General features: G+C 42.1%; 1 protein-coding gene across 3 annotated transcripts in view; it reads right to left on the minus strand.

The window, feature by feature from the left end:
- The window catches only part of LOC132832302 (genetic suppressor element 1-like), a 289494-nt gene that overhangs the window by 22088 nt on the left and 249503 nt on the right, over positions 1–17903 (minus strand). For all 3 annotated transcript variants that reach the window (XM_060850188.1, XM_060850189.1, XM_060850187.1), the window contains 4 exons: positions 13540–14195; positions 8937–9049; positions 1914–2187; positions 642–758 (listed from right to left, as the gene is read on the minus strand). In XM_060850188.1, the coding sequence (XP_060706171.1) occupies positions 642–758; positions 1914–2187; positions 8937–9049; positions 13540–14195 (1160 nt within the window). The remainder of the gene's footprint in view (positions 1–641; positions 759–1913; positions 2188–8936; positions 9050–13539; positions 14196–17903) is intronic.

Raw genomic sequence — 17903 nt, forward strand, 5'->3', positions numbered from 1 at the left:
ATATTAGTTGTCCACTTAAAGGCTCCAATTGACAACAGGTGGGCAGGTTGACTAATGTCACTCATGCCACTGGTAGAATTGCACTGGGGAGGAGGGGCACTTTGAACAGCAGTGGGCAGGTACATGCTGGTAGGTTCTGTTAAAGGTAAAGGCAGTTTCATGTTTCTGATGTAACCTTGCATTAGTTCCTCCTTTGTTATGACATTGTAAACTCGAGCATAAAAGATAGATTTACAATTTCATTGGAACTAAGGAAATCCTTCCTCTTCATGAGGAGTGAAAGTTGAAAAGGCTGAAAGGAGATCACTAATGATTGTCACAAAGTTTTAGTTTTAAGTGGGTACCACTCCAGCAAAGAGGAGTGAGATAGTGAGGATACAACAACCCATAAATGTCAAATTATTCAACCCAAAATATATCATCACTGGCAGCAGGAAAATAAACAAATAAGAAGCCACTTTGAATTCTGCTGTTCTCCATTTCTTTTGGGATGATCTCTATATGTCGAAGCACGAATCTCCTGCTCCTTGGACGCTGCCTGACCTGCTGCGCTTTTCCAGCAACACATTTTCAGCTCTGATCTCCCGCATCTGCAGACCTCACTTTCTCCTCGAAGATTACTGCACCGACAATATTCCCACCTGACCATGCTGCTGGATCCTTGTCACATTGAGGTGGGTCTGAAAGCTGCGGATCTAGTTCAGGAGTGCTTTTTTTCCCACTTTTACTTAGGAGCTTCAACAAAGTCTCTTCAATATCTGGAATGTAAGAGGTTAACTTTACTGTGTGATTCCATACGATTTAAAAGTAACAAGAGAAATTTTTCTGAGGTGATGTATTTAAGCATTCAAAGACATTGTCCATATAACACAAAATTAAGTCAACCGTACACCATTAAATGAGTTTGAAAGTAGGCAGTGTCATGATTAAATGCGACATTTGCACTTCCAGTATATTTAACATGACTTGAAATCTTTTGACTCTGCCATTTACAATCCTTCACCCCTTATTTCCTCCCTATTCTATTCCAGCTGTTCTTGCCTTTCCTAATTCACTTCTACCTCCTTTAGTTCCACCTCCATTCCTTCACTTCTGTCTCTCTTTTCCTGCATATTTCCATTTCTTTCTCAACTCCTTCACGTTTTTGTCTCTCTTTCTCTCTGGTATCATTCTCGTACTTTGCCATTCTCTCACTTCTGCCTTTTCTGCATCGTTTTTCATTTTCTTCAGTTGCTTTCTCCCTTTCTTCTGTGTTTCTGCAATTGGGGCAGTATCAAAACTAACTAGAAATTCAACGGAATGGCATTCACCCTATATCCAATGTCGCATTTCCCCTGCATTTGGAACATGTGATATTAGGGCTGCCTATGGTCGGTTCAAAGAAAAGGAGGAAGCAATGCTCCTTTAGATTTACTACTATAGGAGAGATCAGCTTTTACTTTGGACAATTTGTACCATTTCCTTTTCCCCTGAGGAATGAGAATGGTCGCTTCTCCTGACATATCATACCCAGTCACTTCTTAGACACGGGTTAGTTCCAGCTCAAGAGGCAAAGACTTGCAAGTGGAAAATGTTTTGTTTTCTGGTGGGGGTAGAGTACCTGTAACTAGTGTGGGAACAAGATCCTGCTGTCATTGGAAGTAAGGCAGCAGTGGAACCAAAAACAATTGAAAATAAATAGAATGATGAAAAGTATGTTAAACAATTCTGTTCATACTATTTTACGATCGATTAGGATTTTTGGTGCAAAGATAGGAGAAAAGACACCACTCATCCACAATTATTCAGAGGTCACTTGAAAAGATTGTGAATGAAAGAAAGACTTGATATTATATTTGACATTATTGTTCAATCTGATTGATCAAGTTCTCACTTGAAGATGATGGGATGTCATGGTAAGAACGGTAACCTACCTTTTCTCTGCGCTGCAGTCAAATGCTTTAAGTTGAAGAGTGCAAGAAACTGTTTCTTTTCCTCAAAGTCAGCTGCCGTGTTCAGTTCCTCTGGAGAGTGGCTGATCGACCAAAACGGAGGAGGACGAAGAGGAGAAAGCCGTTTCTTCTCGGAACAGAGTGGGGACGGGCTGCGTTCTCGCAGCATCCTGCGCCGCTTCCTCATCTTCTGCTGTTTGACTTCTTCTTTCTTGCTCTGAGTGGTCAGACCCACAGCTCCTAGGAATAACATTTTCTGTGATGGGATATTAAGAAGATGACAGAAATCACTTTAAGTTAATCAATATCTACCTGAGTACACGGGCTGAGCTTTGGTAAATACTCTCATGCACTCCAACAACGTAAACATATATTTCAAGTACCCAACACACGACTGAAATGTTTTGTCTCTATTCCTTTGTGGATCGTGGACATCAATGCAAGGCCAGCATTTGTCACACATCTTTAATTGCTCTTTTCTGTGAGCGTCACTGGTTAATATTTATTACCCATCCCTAGTTGTCCTTGAGGAGATGCTAGTGAGCCAGTTTCTTCAACCACTGCAGTCCATACAGTGAACGTCCACCCACAATGCCATTCAGGAGGAAGTTGTAGGATTTTGACCCAGTGGCACCAAGAAAATGGTGATATATTTCCAAGTCAGGATGGTGAGTGGCTTGGAAGGGAATTTGCAGGTGGTGTGCTCCCATCTTTCTGCTGTTCTTTTCCTTCTAGGTGGTGGTTGTTGTGGGTTTGGAAGGTGCTATCTCAGAGCCTTGGTGAATTTCAGCAGCGCATCTTGAAGATGGGACGTACTGTTGCTACTGAGCTTCGGCGGTGGAGGAAATGAACGTTTCTGGATGTGGTGCTGGTCAAGCAGGCTGCTTTGTTTTGGATGATGTCAAGCTTCTTGAATTGTTGGAGTGCACCTATCCAGGCAACTGGGGATTATTCAATCATACACCTGACTTGTGCTTTGTGGGAGGTCAGGAGGTTTGAATTATAGAATAGAAGAATAAAATCCCTACAGTGTGGTAACAGGTCCTTCGGCCCAACAAGTCCATACTGACCCTCTGAAGCCAACCCTACCCAGACCCATTCCCCTATATTTCACTTCTGACTAAGGCACCGAAGCCGACACATCCCTGATTACTATGAGCAATTAAGCATGGCCAATTCCCCTGATCTGCACATCTTTGGATTATGGGAGGAAACCGGAGCACCCGGAGAAAACCCACGCAGACATAGTGAGAATGTGCAAACTCACGCAGACAGTTACCCGGGGCTGGAATCGAACCCAGGTCCCTGGCACTATGGGGCAGCAGTGCTAACCACTGTGCTGCCCAGTGAGTTACTCACTGCAGGATTCTTTATCTCTGATGTGCTGGTCAATGTCTGGGCAATGGTAATCCCAAGGATATGGATAGTGAGAGATGTAGTAATGGTAATGCCATTTCATATGGTTAGATTCTCATGTTGGAGATGGACAATGCTTGGCACATTTGTGGCACTAATGTTACTTGCCACTTGTCAGCCCCTGGATATTGTCCAGGTTTTGCTGCATTTGTACATGGATTGCTTCAGTATCTGAGGAGTCATAAACGGTACTGAACATTATTCAATCATCAGCAAACATTCCTGCTTCTGACCTTATGAAGGAGGGAAGATCATTGATGAAGCTGTTGAAGCTGGTTGGGCCAAGGCCCAGCCTGGAGAAACATCTTGGAGCTGAGATGACTGATTTCCAACAACCACAACTATCTGTAGCCAGGTATTACTTGACCAGAGGGGAGTTTTCCCTCATATCCATGACTCTAATTTTGCCAGGGCTCCTTGATGCCTCACTTGGTTGAGTACAGCCTTGATGTCAAGGGCTGTCACTCTCACCTCACCTCAGGAATCCAACCTTTTGTCCATGTTTGAACCAATGCTGAAATGAGATCAGGAGCTGAGCAGGTTATTGCTGAGAGGTGCTGCTTGGTAACACTGTTGATGACACTTTACTGATGATTGAGGACAAGCTAGTGAGGTGGCAACTAGTCGGGTTCAAGCTGTTTTTTTGTGTACAGAACATATCTGGGCAATTTTCCACATTGCTGGTAGATGCCAGTGTTGTAACTGTACTGGAACAGTCTGGCTAGGGATGTGTCAAGTTCTGGTGTAGAAGTCATACATTGCCGGAATGTTGTCAGGGCCCATAGCTTTGCAGGAGCCAGCACCTTCAGCTGTTTCTGGATATTATATGAAGTCAACTTATTGGTTGAAGACTTGCATTTCTGATGCTGGGGACTACTAGAGTAGGAGAAAGTGAGGTCTGCAGATGCTGGAGTATCAGAGCTGAAAATGTGTTGCTGGAAGAGCGCAGCAGGTCAGGCAGCATCCAAGCTACAGGAAATTCGACGTTTCGGGCATGAGCCCTTCATCAGGAAGGGCTCATGCCCGAAGCGACTACTAGAGTAGGCCAAGATGGATCATTCATTCTGCACTTCTGGTTGAAGGTCACTGTGAACGCTGCTGTCTTATTTTTTGCACCAATGCGCTGTGCTCTCCCATCTTTGAGGATGGGGACATCTGTGGACCATTCTCCTTCAGTGAGTTGCTGAATTCTTCAGTACCATTCACAATTGGATATGCCACGACTACAGAGTTTATACCCGATGTGTTCATTTAGGAATCATTTAGCTCTATTTATCATTTGCTGCTTATGCTGTTTAGCACACAAGTAGTCCTGTTTGGTAGCTTTACCAGGTTGATACCTCATTGTTAGGTAAAAACAATGACTGCAGATGCTGGAAACCAGATTCTGGATCAGTGGTGCTGGAAGAGCACAGCAGTTCAGGCAGCATCCAAAGTGCAGCGAAATCGATGTTTCGGGCAAAAGCCCTTCATCAGGAATAAAGGCAGAGAGCCTGAAGCGTGGAGAGATAAGCTAGAGGAGGACGGGGGTGGGGAGAAAGTATTATAGGTGAGTGGGGGAGGGGATGAAGGTGATTGGTCAGGGAGGAGAGGGTGGAGTGGATAGGTGGAAAAGGAGCTAGGCGGGTAGGACAAGTCCGGACAAGTCATGGGGACAGTGCTGAGCTGGAAGTTTGGAGTTGGGGTGAGGTGGGGGAAGGAGAAATGAGGAAACTGTTGGAAGCCCACATTGATGCCCTGGGGTTGAAGTGTTCCGAGGCGAAAGATGAGGCGTTCTTCCTCCAGGCATCTGATGGTGAGGGAGCGGCGGTGATGGAGGCCCAGGACCTCCATGTCCTCGGCAGAATGGGAGGGGGAGTTGAAATGTTGGGCCGGGGGGGGGTGTGGTTGATTGGTGCGGGTGTCCCGGAGATGTTCCCTAAAGCGCTCTGCTAGGAGGCGCCCAGTCTCCCCAATGTAGAGGAGACCGCATCGGGAGCAACGGATACAATAAATGATATTAGTGGATGTGCAGGTAAAACTTTGATGGTTGTGGAAGGCTCCTTTAGGGCCTTGGATAGAGGTGAGGGAGAAGGTGTGGGCGCAGGTTTTACAGTTCCTGCGGGTGGCAGGGGAAGATGCCAGGATGGGAGGGTGGGCCTGACCAGGTAATCACAGAGGGAACGGTCTTTACGGAAAGCGGAAAGGGGTGGGGAGGGGAATATAATCCCTGGTGGCGGGGTCTTTTTGGAGGTGGCAGAAATGTCGGCGGATGATTTGGTTTATGCGAAGGTTGGTAGGATGAAAGGTGAGCACCTCATTGTTAGGTATGCCTAGTACTCCTGCCAAGCTCCCCTACACTTGAACAAGGGTTGATCCCCTGACTTAATAGTAATGGCTGACTGAAGTTGAAAATTGTGGGAGGACAATTCTGCTGCTTTTGTTGGCCCACAGTGCCTCATGGATGCCCAGTCTTGAGTTGCTGGATCTGTTTGAAGTCTGCCCCATTTATCACAATGATAGTGTCACACAACACAATGGAGGGTATTCTCAATGTGAAGGCAGGATTTTGTCTCCACAAGAACTGTGGGGTGGTCACTCTAACTGATACTGTCATGGTGAGATGCATCTGCAACCGGCAGATTGGTAAGGATGCGGTCAAGTATGTTTTTCCCTCTTATAGTCATAGAGCCATAGAGTGGTACAATACAGAAACAGACCCTTTGGTCCAACTTGTCCAACTTCTTCATTCCTGAAGAAGAGCTTATGCCCGAAACGTCGATTCTCCTGCTGCTTGGATGCTACCTGACCTGCTGTGCTTTTCCAGCAACACATTTTTCAGCTCCAACTTGTCTGTGCCGACCAATATCCTAAACTGATCTAATCCCTTTTACCAGCATTTGGCCAACATTCCTCCAAACCCTTCCTATTCATAATCCCATCCAGATGCCTTTTAATGGTAATTGTACCAGTCTCCACCACTTCCTCTGGCAGTTCATCCCATGCACACACCACTCTCCGTGTGACAACATTGCCCCTTGGGTCTCATTTAAAGCTTGCTCCTCTCACCTTAAACCTATACCCTCTAGTTTTGGACTCCTAAACCCTGGGAAAGAGATTTTATCTATTCAGCCTATTAAGGCCCCTCATGGTTTTATAAACCATTATAAGGTCACCCCTCAGCTTTCCAAGCTCCAGGGTGAAAAGGCCCCAGCCTATTCAGCCTCTCCCAAAGCTCAACGCTCCAATCCCAACAACATCTTTGTAAACCTTCTCTGCACCCTTTCAAGTGTAACAACATCTTTCCTACAGCAGGGAGATCAGGACTAAATGCAGCGTTCCAAAAGTGGCCTCACGAATGTCCTGTAACATGATCTTCCAATTAGAACACTCAATGCACTGACCAATGAATGCAAGCATGCCAATTGTCTTCATTACCACTCTGTCTACCTACGACTCCACTTACAAGGAACAATGCACCTATACCCCTAGGTCCTTTTGTTTGGCAACACCCCCCCGAAGGCCCTACCATTAAGTATATAAGCCCTGGCCTGACTGGTCTTATCAAAATGCAACACCTCATATTTATCTAAATTAATCTCCATTTGCCACTCCTCAGCCCATTGGCCCATCTGATCAAGGTCCTGTTGTTGGTTCCTGCGCCATCTGCTGCAGACCCAATCTAGCAGCTGTGTCCTATAGGACCTGACCAACTCAATCAACAGTGCTGCTGCTGAGCCACTCTTGGTGGTGGACATTGCAGTCCATTCAGGAGACAGTTAGGTCTGCAGATGCTGGAGATCAGAGTTGAGAGTGTGTTGCTGGAAAAGCACAACAGGTCAGGCAGCATCCAAGGAGCAGGAAACACGAAGCTCCGGGCCGAAGACCCCCACTGTTCCTGTTGGGGGGGCTCCAGCTCGAAGCGTCGATCTTCCTGCTCCTCAGATGCTGCCCGACCTGCTGTGCTTTTCCAGCAACACACTCTCAATTGCAATCCATTCACCCACTCCTCACCACCAAAGAGTACACCCCCTGCTCTTCTTCCAAGTGGTGCTCAACATGGAAGAGTACTGACACTGCAGCCATGGAGCTTGGTACGCAGTCATCTGTCGGAAGTTTCCTTGTCCATTTCAAAAATGCAGCCATGACAGTTCATGGCACCTGAGTCAATGGTGAGGATTCCCAGAATAATTCCCACCCGACTGCGTACAACAGTGCCACTGCCTTAGCTGTTGTTGGACAAGACATTCCCATGGACGGTGATGGTGGTGTCTGGGACGTTGCACGTAAAGTGTTGCTTGACTAGACTGTGAGACAGCTCTCACAATAATGGCACTAGGCCCCTGATGTTAGGAAGGAGGACTGTGCAGGCTCTAGGTTGATGCCAGGTGGTCTATTTACATTCCTCATTTGAAACGTTTTACAAACAACTGCCTTGCTGAACCACTTCAGAGGGCTTTTCAGAGTCACCACATTGCTGTGGGTCTGGCGTCCCATGTAGGCCATTTCAGATAGAGGGGATACATTCTTCTGAAAGAATATTAGCACTATATAATTAACAAAAAGGATAACATTCTCTAAGGCCCTTTGAGAAGTCTAGAAGCTGTGACAGACTCTTTTCATCATTTGAGTATTAGTAAACTATGAACATCGATGAATAGACATTGTGTATGAAGACTGCATTTGGTGTCACTAACAATTACCACAAACTTAAAATTATGAATCTCAAAGGGTCAGAGTCCAATTTCTGGACTAATATAATATTTCTATTCACACAACAGCTGCACAGTGATCACTGTGCACATCATTTGGGAACCAGAATGGATTTGGTTGTATTGCCAAGTGGCTGATGGTATTCACTATCGAAACTCAGATGTGGATTGCAGCTATCTGGTTGAGGCACAGGTATCTGGTTGAGGCACAGGTATCTGGTTGAGGCACAGGTATCTAAGCAAGAAGGCAAGGTTTTCAAGAAAGGCAGCGAGGGAGATGGCTGGTGAGGTAAGTGAAATAATGGAAGGGTGCTAACATATGAACCGATACATGAAAAGCACGGACTTATTTCTCCTTTAGTGCAAGCCAGAAACATTATTTCATGGCATTTGGAGTATTTTCTTTACACCTTTTTTTTTAAAATCAGACCAAGGTAGTTCGAACAATGTAAGAACATTTAAAGTATTCGTTCCAACACACACACACACGACAAAACTATACAGCAGTGAAACAAACTAAGAAGAAAACAAAAGATGGTCCCAAAATAAAATCACAGGAAAAAGTTTATTTTACTTTGATAAGTACAGGATCACCATTATGTACAAATTATTCATTTAGTAATAACATCAGAATATATTTTTGGCCAGTCATTGATTTTTAAGGAGCATAAAACAGGTAAATGTTACACAGATATGTGTGTTCTCTGTTTATAGATGCTATTAACATTTTATTATTTTACATTTCTTGTCAGATTAAGTATTTGACATAATAATACTAAAGTTCAATTTAATATTTTGTGTCAAAACCTGGAGGAAGGTCCTAAATTATACGCAGTAAACCACAGTGAGCACACTGACTAGTGCAACCACCACATAAATGAGATTTCTGTGCACCTACCCTAGGAGTGTCATCCAGCTTAAGAGGAGGTTGCTCTGCCAATCTGCGTATCCTGTTCCTTATCTCTCCTTTGCAGAATGTGACATTTAAACAACAGGGCTCAGAGTGTTGTCCTGGGGATAGAAAATCAATTAAGAGAAATAAGCGTGTCATAAAAACTATGTGTATTGTCAAACAAAAATGCATACAATCATAGACAAAATCAATCATCGAATCCCTACAGTATGGATGCAGGCCATTCAGCCCCATTAAAAGTCTATACCCACTCTCCAAAGAGCATCCCACCCAGATCCACCCCCTCCCTCTCACTGTAACCCTGCATTTCCCATGGCTAACCCACCTAGTCTGCACATTCCTGGACACCACGGGCAATTTAGCATGGCCAGTTCACCTGACCTGCACATCTTTGGATTGTGGGAGGAAACCAGAGCATCCAGAGGAAACCCACACAGACACGGGGAGAATGTGCAAACTCCACACAGACAATCACCTGAGGCATTTCAGACATATGCACAGAAACTATTGCAATACCTCTGCATCAAATTATGAGAAGGTTTAAATTACTTCAAATAATGTTGATAGAGCTAATGTTGATCTTGTTTTGTGCACCTCCTGTCCAGCAGTAACCTATACCTTGCTCTGTCTTAGCACGTTACGATCTGTACATTTGCTATGATCTGCCTGTACTGGTTGCAAAACAAAGCATATGACTACAATAAACCAAATCAAAAAAAAATTAAGAATAAACAGCACTAAAGTCTTTTCAGTTTATTCACTGTAACTGTTACATCACTCTGACACAGCTTTAACAGTTTATTTACTTGAAATCAAATCGATCAATGAATGCAGCTTGCTTTATTTTGTTTCACCTGTTGGCTTTGTACACAATGGATCCAGAATTTATGGAGGTGGGAAAACATGTGGGATCCAGAAACTCCAGGGGTCTTTCCCAGTCACAACTCTGTGCAATTTCTCACTGAGCTGGTCATTCCATCCAATTCCCTCATGTCCTGTTATCAGGGTGGAGGTGCGGTACTCAAATCAGGAATTGTTCACTTCACAATCTGTCTGTGGCAAACAGCCTTCTCACGCAGCAGGGTAAGTACAATAAAAGAGCTGCTTCGAGATCCATTCCAGAATTTGAACAATTAAGTCCAAAGGTGTACGGGTTAGGTGGATTGGCTGTGGTAAATTGTCCATAGTAACTGGGATGTGCAGGCTAGGTGGGACGGCATGGGAAATGTAGGATTACAGAGATGGGTTGGGGTGCTGGGTCTGGATGGAATGCTCTTTGGAAGGTGCTGACTCAGTTGGTCAAATGACCTTATTCCATACTGTAGAGATTCTAGTACTCTAAGTCGTTGTTGTGACGCCATAGTCTCACCAGACCATAGGGGCTGCTCTCTTATTATAGAGAAGCAACTGGTGGTGATTTAACCTGAGGGCCACCAAACCTCAGGCGAGGGAAGAGATTGAGGAGGAGAGTCCTTCATGGTAACTGCAAACTGGTGATAGGAACTGAACCCACGCTGACTGGGTTACTCTTCAGAGGGTCAGTGTGGACTTGTTGGGCTGAAAGGCCTGTTTCCACACTGTACGGAATCTATAATTCTTAAGCAGACAATGATTGCAGAAATGTGAGGTTCAGAGGGGTCTTAGTATTCTAAGGCATAGATCACAATAAGTTACTGTTACAGATTTAGCAGGTAATTAAAAAGACTAATGGAATCCTATCCTTCATTACAAGAGGAATTGAACATATAAGTAAGGAATTTATGCTTAGACTACACCTTAAGTACAATATATAATTTCAGTCTCCTCATTTAAGGAAGGATTTAAATGCCTTTCCAGGGGTTCAAAGGAGATTGCCGAGTTTACTAACTGGAATGAGCAGATTTTCTTTTGAGGAAAGTTTGGACAAACAGGACTTACTTTCACTGGAGTTCAGAAGTGGGACTTGAATGATGTATACAAGATCCTGAATAGCCTTGTCAAGGTGGACTTGGCAAGAACGTTTCCCTCTGCAGGTGAAATGGGGGCACTGTTTAAGTAGTAAGGGTGACCCTTCAAGACAGAAATGATGAGATTATTTTTCTCTTTCAGGGTTTTTGAGTTCATAACTGTCTGGCTCAGAAACTGGAAGAGGTGAGGTCCTTAAATATTTTGAAGGCAGAGGTCGTAGAAGATGCAGAATTCAAAATACTATCATATCAGCCACAATATTAATGAATACAGAAGGGCCAGATGGCATACTATTGTTCCTAATTTGTGTGTTTGGATGTTCATATGTATTCTGTAGATGGAACACTGCAGCTGTCCTACATGTCTACATAGCTATTCAGTTACCAATATATGTACATAATCTTACGTTCAAATAAATAACTCATATTATTGTTCTAACAATCCTTATTGGGTGGTTCGTAGGAGAACAGCCGACAATCTTTCAAGATTCAACTGAACAATATACAAGCTTCAGGCTTTTCACACAAAACAGAAGTCCTGTTGTGGAAATGAAACAACTGTTAAGTAGTCAGTGTTGAAGTGTGCAGTAATTTGGCACCATTGTTTATTCTTGCACAGCATCCAGCAAATATTGGGCCTCAGTAAATTCTCGGAAAGTTGGGAGAGCATGAGTAGTTTGAGACCCTTGCTGCAAAGCTTTATGCAGGAACAGACACAATGATGACTCTGGAAGTGGTTTCAGGGAGATCCATGCAGTGTTGGTCAGGAAGAGCTTAAACAATGATGGCCAAACTTGGCAGGGAAATAGCTCAGAGATTCCATCCATGGGATCTATTAAATGACCTGACATTATGATGAAACAGCCGTAACATTGAATAACTACCACAACCAGAATCAACTAGTAACGCTATTGCTAGTAAAACATGGTCTAAGACACAACCCAAACACAGCATCCCATTGACAACTAGAATTATCAGCATATATAACAATTTCGAACTTAAGTTTACTGTGAACTGCCTGTATACTTCACAGAGGATTCTTTAAGGGTAAAACTTTTACTTCAAATAAAGTGGGAAATGCTTTGATCTAAAACTGCTGTACATCACTATCCACCATGACATGATGTAATATATAATTCCATTTACTCTGTAGATAGCAGCAGTCCTGCAGATCAGATATGTTCCACAATGTCTTCTGTTGGATGTATATAATCTTATTTGTAAACAAAGAAGTCCAGGATTCTCTTAAGGTATACTTGCAGGTTGAGTCAGTAGTTAGGAAGACAAATGCAATGTTGGCATTTATTTTGAGAGGACTTGAATATAAAAACAGGGATGTACTTCTGAGGCTCTATAAGGTTCTGGACAGACCACATTTGAAGTATTGTGTGCAATTTTGGCCCCATATCTCAGGATGGATGTGGTCCTGGGGTGGGTTCAGAGGAGGTTCACATGAATGGTCTCAGAAATGAAAAGCTTAACATATGAGGAACATTTAAGGACTCTGGGAGTATACTTTATGGAGTTTAGAAGGATGAGGGGGGAATCTAATTGAAACTTTCAAAATACTGAATGGCCTGGACAGAATGAATGTTGGGAAGATGTTTCCACTGGTAGGAGAGACTAAGGCCCAAGGGCACAGCCTTAGAGTAAAGGGAAGACCTTTTAGAATGGAGATAAAGAGAAACTTCTTCAGCCAGAGAGTGGTGAATCTATTGAATTCATTGCCACACAAGGCTGTGGAGGCCAGGTCATTGAGTACATTTAAGATTGAAATAGATAGGTTCTTGATTGTCAAGGGGATCAAGGGTTACAGGGAGAAAGCGGGAGAATCAGCATGATTGAATGGTGGTGCAGTCTTGATGGGCTGAATGACTTAATTTCTGCTCCTACTTCTTATGGTCTTATAACTCAAATTACTGTTCTACCAGCCCTTGTTTACACAGTCATACAGCAAGGAAACAGGCCTTTGGCCCAATTTTTCCATGCTGTCCAGGTTTCTTAAACTGAATTAGTCCCATTTGCGTGCATGTGGCCCTTAGCCCCCTCAACTATTTCTATTCACATACCTGTCCAAATGTCTTTAAATGGTGTAATTCCAGCAGCCTCTATCACTTCCTCTAGCAGCTTGTTTATTATACACACCACCGCCTGTGTGAAAAAGTTGACCCTCAGGCCCATTTCACATCTTTCCCTTCTCACTTAAACATACCACCCTGAGTTTTGGACTCCCCTGTTCTGGAGAAAAGCCCTTGGCAAATCACCCTATCCATTCCCCTCAAGATTTTGTAAACATCTATAACATCACCTCTCAGCCTCCTACGCTTATGGTTGGTACATTTGCACTAAACTGCTGCGTGCAACGGGGCAGTTATTTTTTTTTGTAATTTTGGATTACCTTTCTGTCCTTCGAACATAGTATGCTAAAATAGCCATACTGTGGAAAGTTACACAGAGATTAATGACATTCAAATACCCAAACCCTCAAACCAATCAGTCCAAATTAGAAGAGATGTAAAAAATGAATGGCCCTTTACAATGACAAACCTGTAGAACTAAGACTGAGGTGCAAGTTGAATTAACGCTGTGATGGAGCCTATGCTTAAATGTGGGATAAGTTTACAATAATAGAAATGCCTTACCATTCAATCTGGCTTCCTTCAATTTCTTTTCTGCTAGATCTAACTTGCTGACAATAGGTTGCTGGAGTTGAAACTCTTGATTGTCTGTGCAGTTGGCAGTGACAGAATTGCTACAAAGCACAGATGTACTAGGTGCAGGAGAACTCTTTCTGCTTTTCAAACTCAGATCAGTTGCTCCCGAGGTGGTAGATAAATCCAAGCATTGTTTTTGTATCTCTTCAAGGTGGCTATTTGCAATTTGGTGTTTGAAGTCATTGCTGAAATCATTCGTGCATTGATGACTAGAAATCTGGCCCTTCAAATGTGGCACTGTGTCAGTTTTTAGACTTGGCATTCCAGATTTTTTAATTACACTCACATCTTTACCAGTGCAAGATTTAGTAAATTCTGGGCTAAAGTGCTCTCCAGTGATCTTTTTGAAAGCATCATTTTTCAGATTATCATTCAGAGATTTTTCTGGGTCTTTCAGTGCATCATTGTTGATTCTAGAGTAGTTAGTGCTGTAGTTAAGTGCTTGAGCTGGTTGAAGTGCATGAGGAGATAGAAAGGGTCTTGGCAGAGGGGAGGTCTCTCTCAAAGAGCGGTGTGGAGAGATGAGAGGAGGAGGAGCTCTTAATTGTTGTGGCCGATCCTGGTTTCCATCTTCTGAGATTGTTCTATAAGAAAAATGTATGTTTTAAGAAGGAAAAGCCATTAATAACAGTATTATTGGCATTGCTTACATGAAGACTATACTTAAAAGCATGATGTTCAACAGATAGCAAACAATGTATTTCAATCTTCCTCTTTTGATTTATCATGCTGTTTTATTAGCCCAGTAATGGCATTTACCAGAGAGCAATTTTGAAGCATTTCAGTTGTAGTTACTTCTCAAGTTATTCACATAACTAATACTGAACTCATTGAAAATCATTTATCTTTTGCCTGTGTCTAAAAATGAAATAGAAACTAAGCAATTTGAAATTAAGTCTGGAGTTTGAAACATTTACAGTTCTGTGAGAAATGTTTGAACAAGTTTCTTGCCAGAACCATGTCTTTGCGTCCCATTATCCCTGCAATCTCAGGGAAGTAAGTATGTCTTCTTATTTCAAACCACTTTGAAAGCTGCAATACAATAGAGGCGATTCTATTACCTAATCAGGAATTTGACCAATCAGTGAGATGGAAAGTTGTATGTTAAGTTAGCTCTTTTTCTCTGCAGATTATTTCTCTAAAATCTTTCTGCATAAAGTTGTTTTATGAACTTTATCAAAAATTGGAGTAGGTGAATGTGCTGACTCTGGTGTCATACTGAGATCTACAGCTGACTCAGCTAGTTTCAGCTAAAATAACAGCTCAGGACTACTACTGTCCTCAGCACCTCATTCATTGGAAGTGAGAAAAGAAAGCCAAATATTCCCCTACCCATTGCTATCCACAGGTAGGCACTTGCAATGTGGTACTGAAGTGGGGCAATAGAAATTGTCTGGTTTCCTCCAGTTGCACAAGAAATTAGATTCTAACTTGTTCTGGTCATTGATGGGAGCTGTGTCTATGCATCCCATAAAGTTGCAAGCATTATTATAGCGATTACAGCAGCAGAGTCCGGCAGAGTATGTCCATTCCGAGGTGGCTATCATGTAGGTATTAAAAAAAGGACACAATTGACTATGAAAGTATATCGGCAAGAAACATGGAAACAAAGAGTTTCTATGGGTATTTGCAAAGCGTAGCTAAGATAAGTGAGCTCCTTAGAGGAAGCTACTGCACAATTTATGACGAGGTGCAGGAAAATGGCAGATAATTTAAAACAGAGCTTTGAATTTGTTCACATTGTGGAGGGCACTACTAGCATCCCAAAGATAATAGGTACGCAAAGTGCTAATGGGAGAAAAGGTCTTAAAGCAGTCTCTATCACAAGGGACAAAGTATTTTATATTTTAATAGGACTAAAGACAGACAGGTCACGAAGACCTGATGGCTGGCATCCAAGGGTTTTATAGGAAGTGGCTGCAGAGATTGTTTGAGACATTAGTTGAAATATTACAGAACTCACTGGATTCCAGGAGGGTTCCAGTGGATTGGAAAAATGTAAATGTGATATTCCTGTGTAAGAAGCAAGGGAAAGAGCAACCAGAAAACTTCACCCAATTAACCCAACATGTCTCCTTGGGAAGGTGGTGAATTTGTTACCAAGGAAGAAATTAGCAGGGACAGCTTAACATAAGCAGAGTCAACATGATTTTGTGAAATAGAAATTATGCTTGGCAAGCTTGTTAGAGTTCTTTGAGAATATAACAAGCAGATTTGATATTAGTGAATCGGTAGATGTTGTGTTTTTGGGTTTCGAAACGGCGTTTGAAAGAATGTGACATAAAAGGTTATTGCGCAAGAGTAACTTATTAACATGGATTGAGGATTGGTTAACTCACAAAGACACAGTCTGGATTAATTGGTCTTTCTCAGGTTGGAGGGCATAAGGATTGGCCCTCGACCCTAAATTAGTTATGATCTACATCAATGTTTTGGAGAATGTATGCAAATTTGTTGACAACAGAAAAATAAAGAGGAGGGGCAAGGACATAAGAAATGTACAAGGGGTATTGATGGGTTGAAAAATGGTCAAAAACTCAGCAGATGGAGTTTAACATAGGTGAGTGTGAAGACATGCACTTTGAAAGGGGAATCAAAAGGCAGCCTGTTATCTAAATGGAGAGACACTCCAAAAATAAAGTGCAGCACAAACGGATGTAAATGATACACAGAAAATTAACAAGCAAGTAATAAAGAAAACAAATGGAATTTTAATGTTGGGGGTGGGAGTTTCAAAACTAGGGAAGTCTTTTTACAAAACTGTATAGGATATTGGTGAGGACACAGTTGGAGAACTGTGTATAGGGTTCCCACATTTAAAAAAAAGGGTATACTGGCACTGGAGGCAGTTCAGTATGACGAGCTCAGTAGGGTTTATGTTGAGACAATGTTTCCACTAGTGGGGATTCTCAAACCAGTGGATGTAGTTGCAGAAGAAAGGGTCACTTATTTAAAACAGAGATGCAAAGATCTGAAGAGAGAGGAGCATTCCTCCTCCAACAGCATGTTCTCTTTATGCATTTGTTATGTTGTGCGACATTCCTCATTTCTGATTGACACTTAAACGTCAAATTCATTTACAAAATAGATTGCAGGAATTATGTATTGAAAATCACATTGTGCATTTTATTCACTTAAGGCTACCATAGCCATTCTCAGCAAAGATGTTCCAGGCGATGAATAAAGAAATCTATCTTTTAACTGTACATGCAGTACTGTTTCTGGATTCTGAATCTTACTGTTTCTTCCATAGAATTTCACATATTCTCTGTTGGATACAAATGATCATAAGGCTGGTTAATTAAAAAAAAGTATTTTTGGGAGCCAATATCATGCATTACCTTCCATTCTAGAATGAGAGAGAAAACATCAATTTCTTGGTATTTTACACAGTTTGAGCAGTATATGTTTGTGGTAACATACCAATCTATATTACTGTGTTTGTAAGTGATTGGACGCTTAGCCTTACCTAGCTAATAAATGGCCAAAAGTGAGAATTAACTTCCATTTACTGTAGAGTAATGTGATTGATTTTCTAAAATAACCTGTATATCAATTCAATATTAATAAGAGTTGACCTTCTTTACCTTGCAATGTGCAAGTCAGTGAGGGAAAAGATGAAGCAAGTGATACTTTTCTCATTCAGCAAGTTTTCTTTGATTATAGCCTTGAAAGCCGTTAACTAACTGATATCCACATATTGAATGAGGCAGCAAAATATTCTCAGAGTTTTATTGTAAGTCTGTGGTTTAGAGCAACATCAGTTTCTACCTTTCCCATATGGATGTTTTCCCAATTCAGAAACCAAATCCACAATGGGGAAGAATTTAACTTGTTTTTGTTTCTGATTACAATAACATTTTATTCAGATATTGTGAGTTCAGCTCCTTGTCTTATGTTAAAAAGGACAAAATCACCTAATTATCTAATCAAACAAACAACTAACACTGCCCAGCAGAAGCAGCCTTGCAATCACAAAAAAAAAGCTGGGAGGTCCCAGCTCTCTTTTATGAATTAATAAAATGGACAATAATTAATTGCCCACAAGGGGAAGTGTAACAGAAATAAAAGTGAAGCAAAGACAGGAAAAGAGGAGTTAAATCAAACTGGTGTTGGAGGGGGAGGTAATGAATTCAAGCCCCTACGGTGCCCATGTCCTTCTAAATGCCTCGAGGGTATTCTATTTCCATGGACGCCCAAGCAGCTGTTAGCCCTTTTTTTTGAAAACCACCACCAAATGAACTAGTGAAACCAATTAAATAATTATTAATTACAGGCAGTGCCCACCAGGG

Source organism: Hemiscyllium ocellatum, chromosome 34, assembly GCF_020745735.1.
Source record: "Hemiscyllium ocellatum isolate sHemOce1 chromosome 34, sHemOce1.pat.X.cur, whole genome shotgun sequence".
NCBI lineage: Eukaryota > Metazoa > Chordata > Chondrichthyes > Orectolobiformes > Hemiscylliidae > Hemiscyllium > Hemiscyllium ocellatum.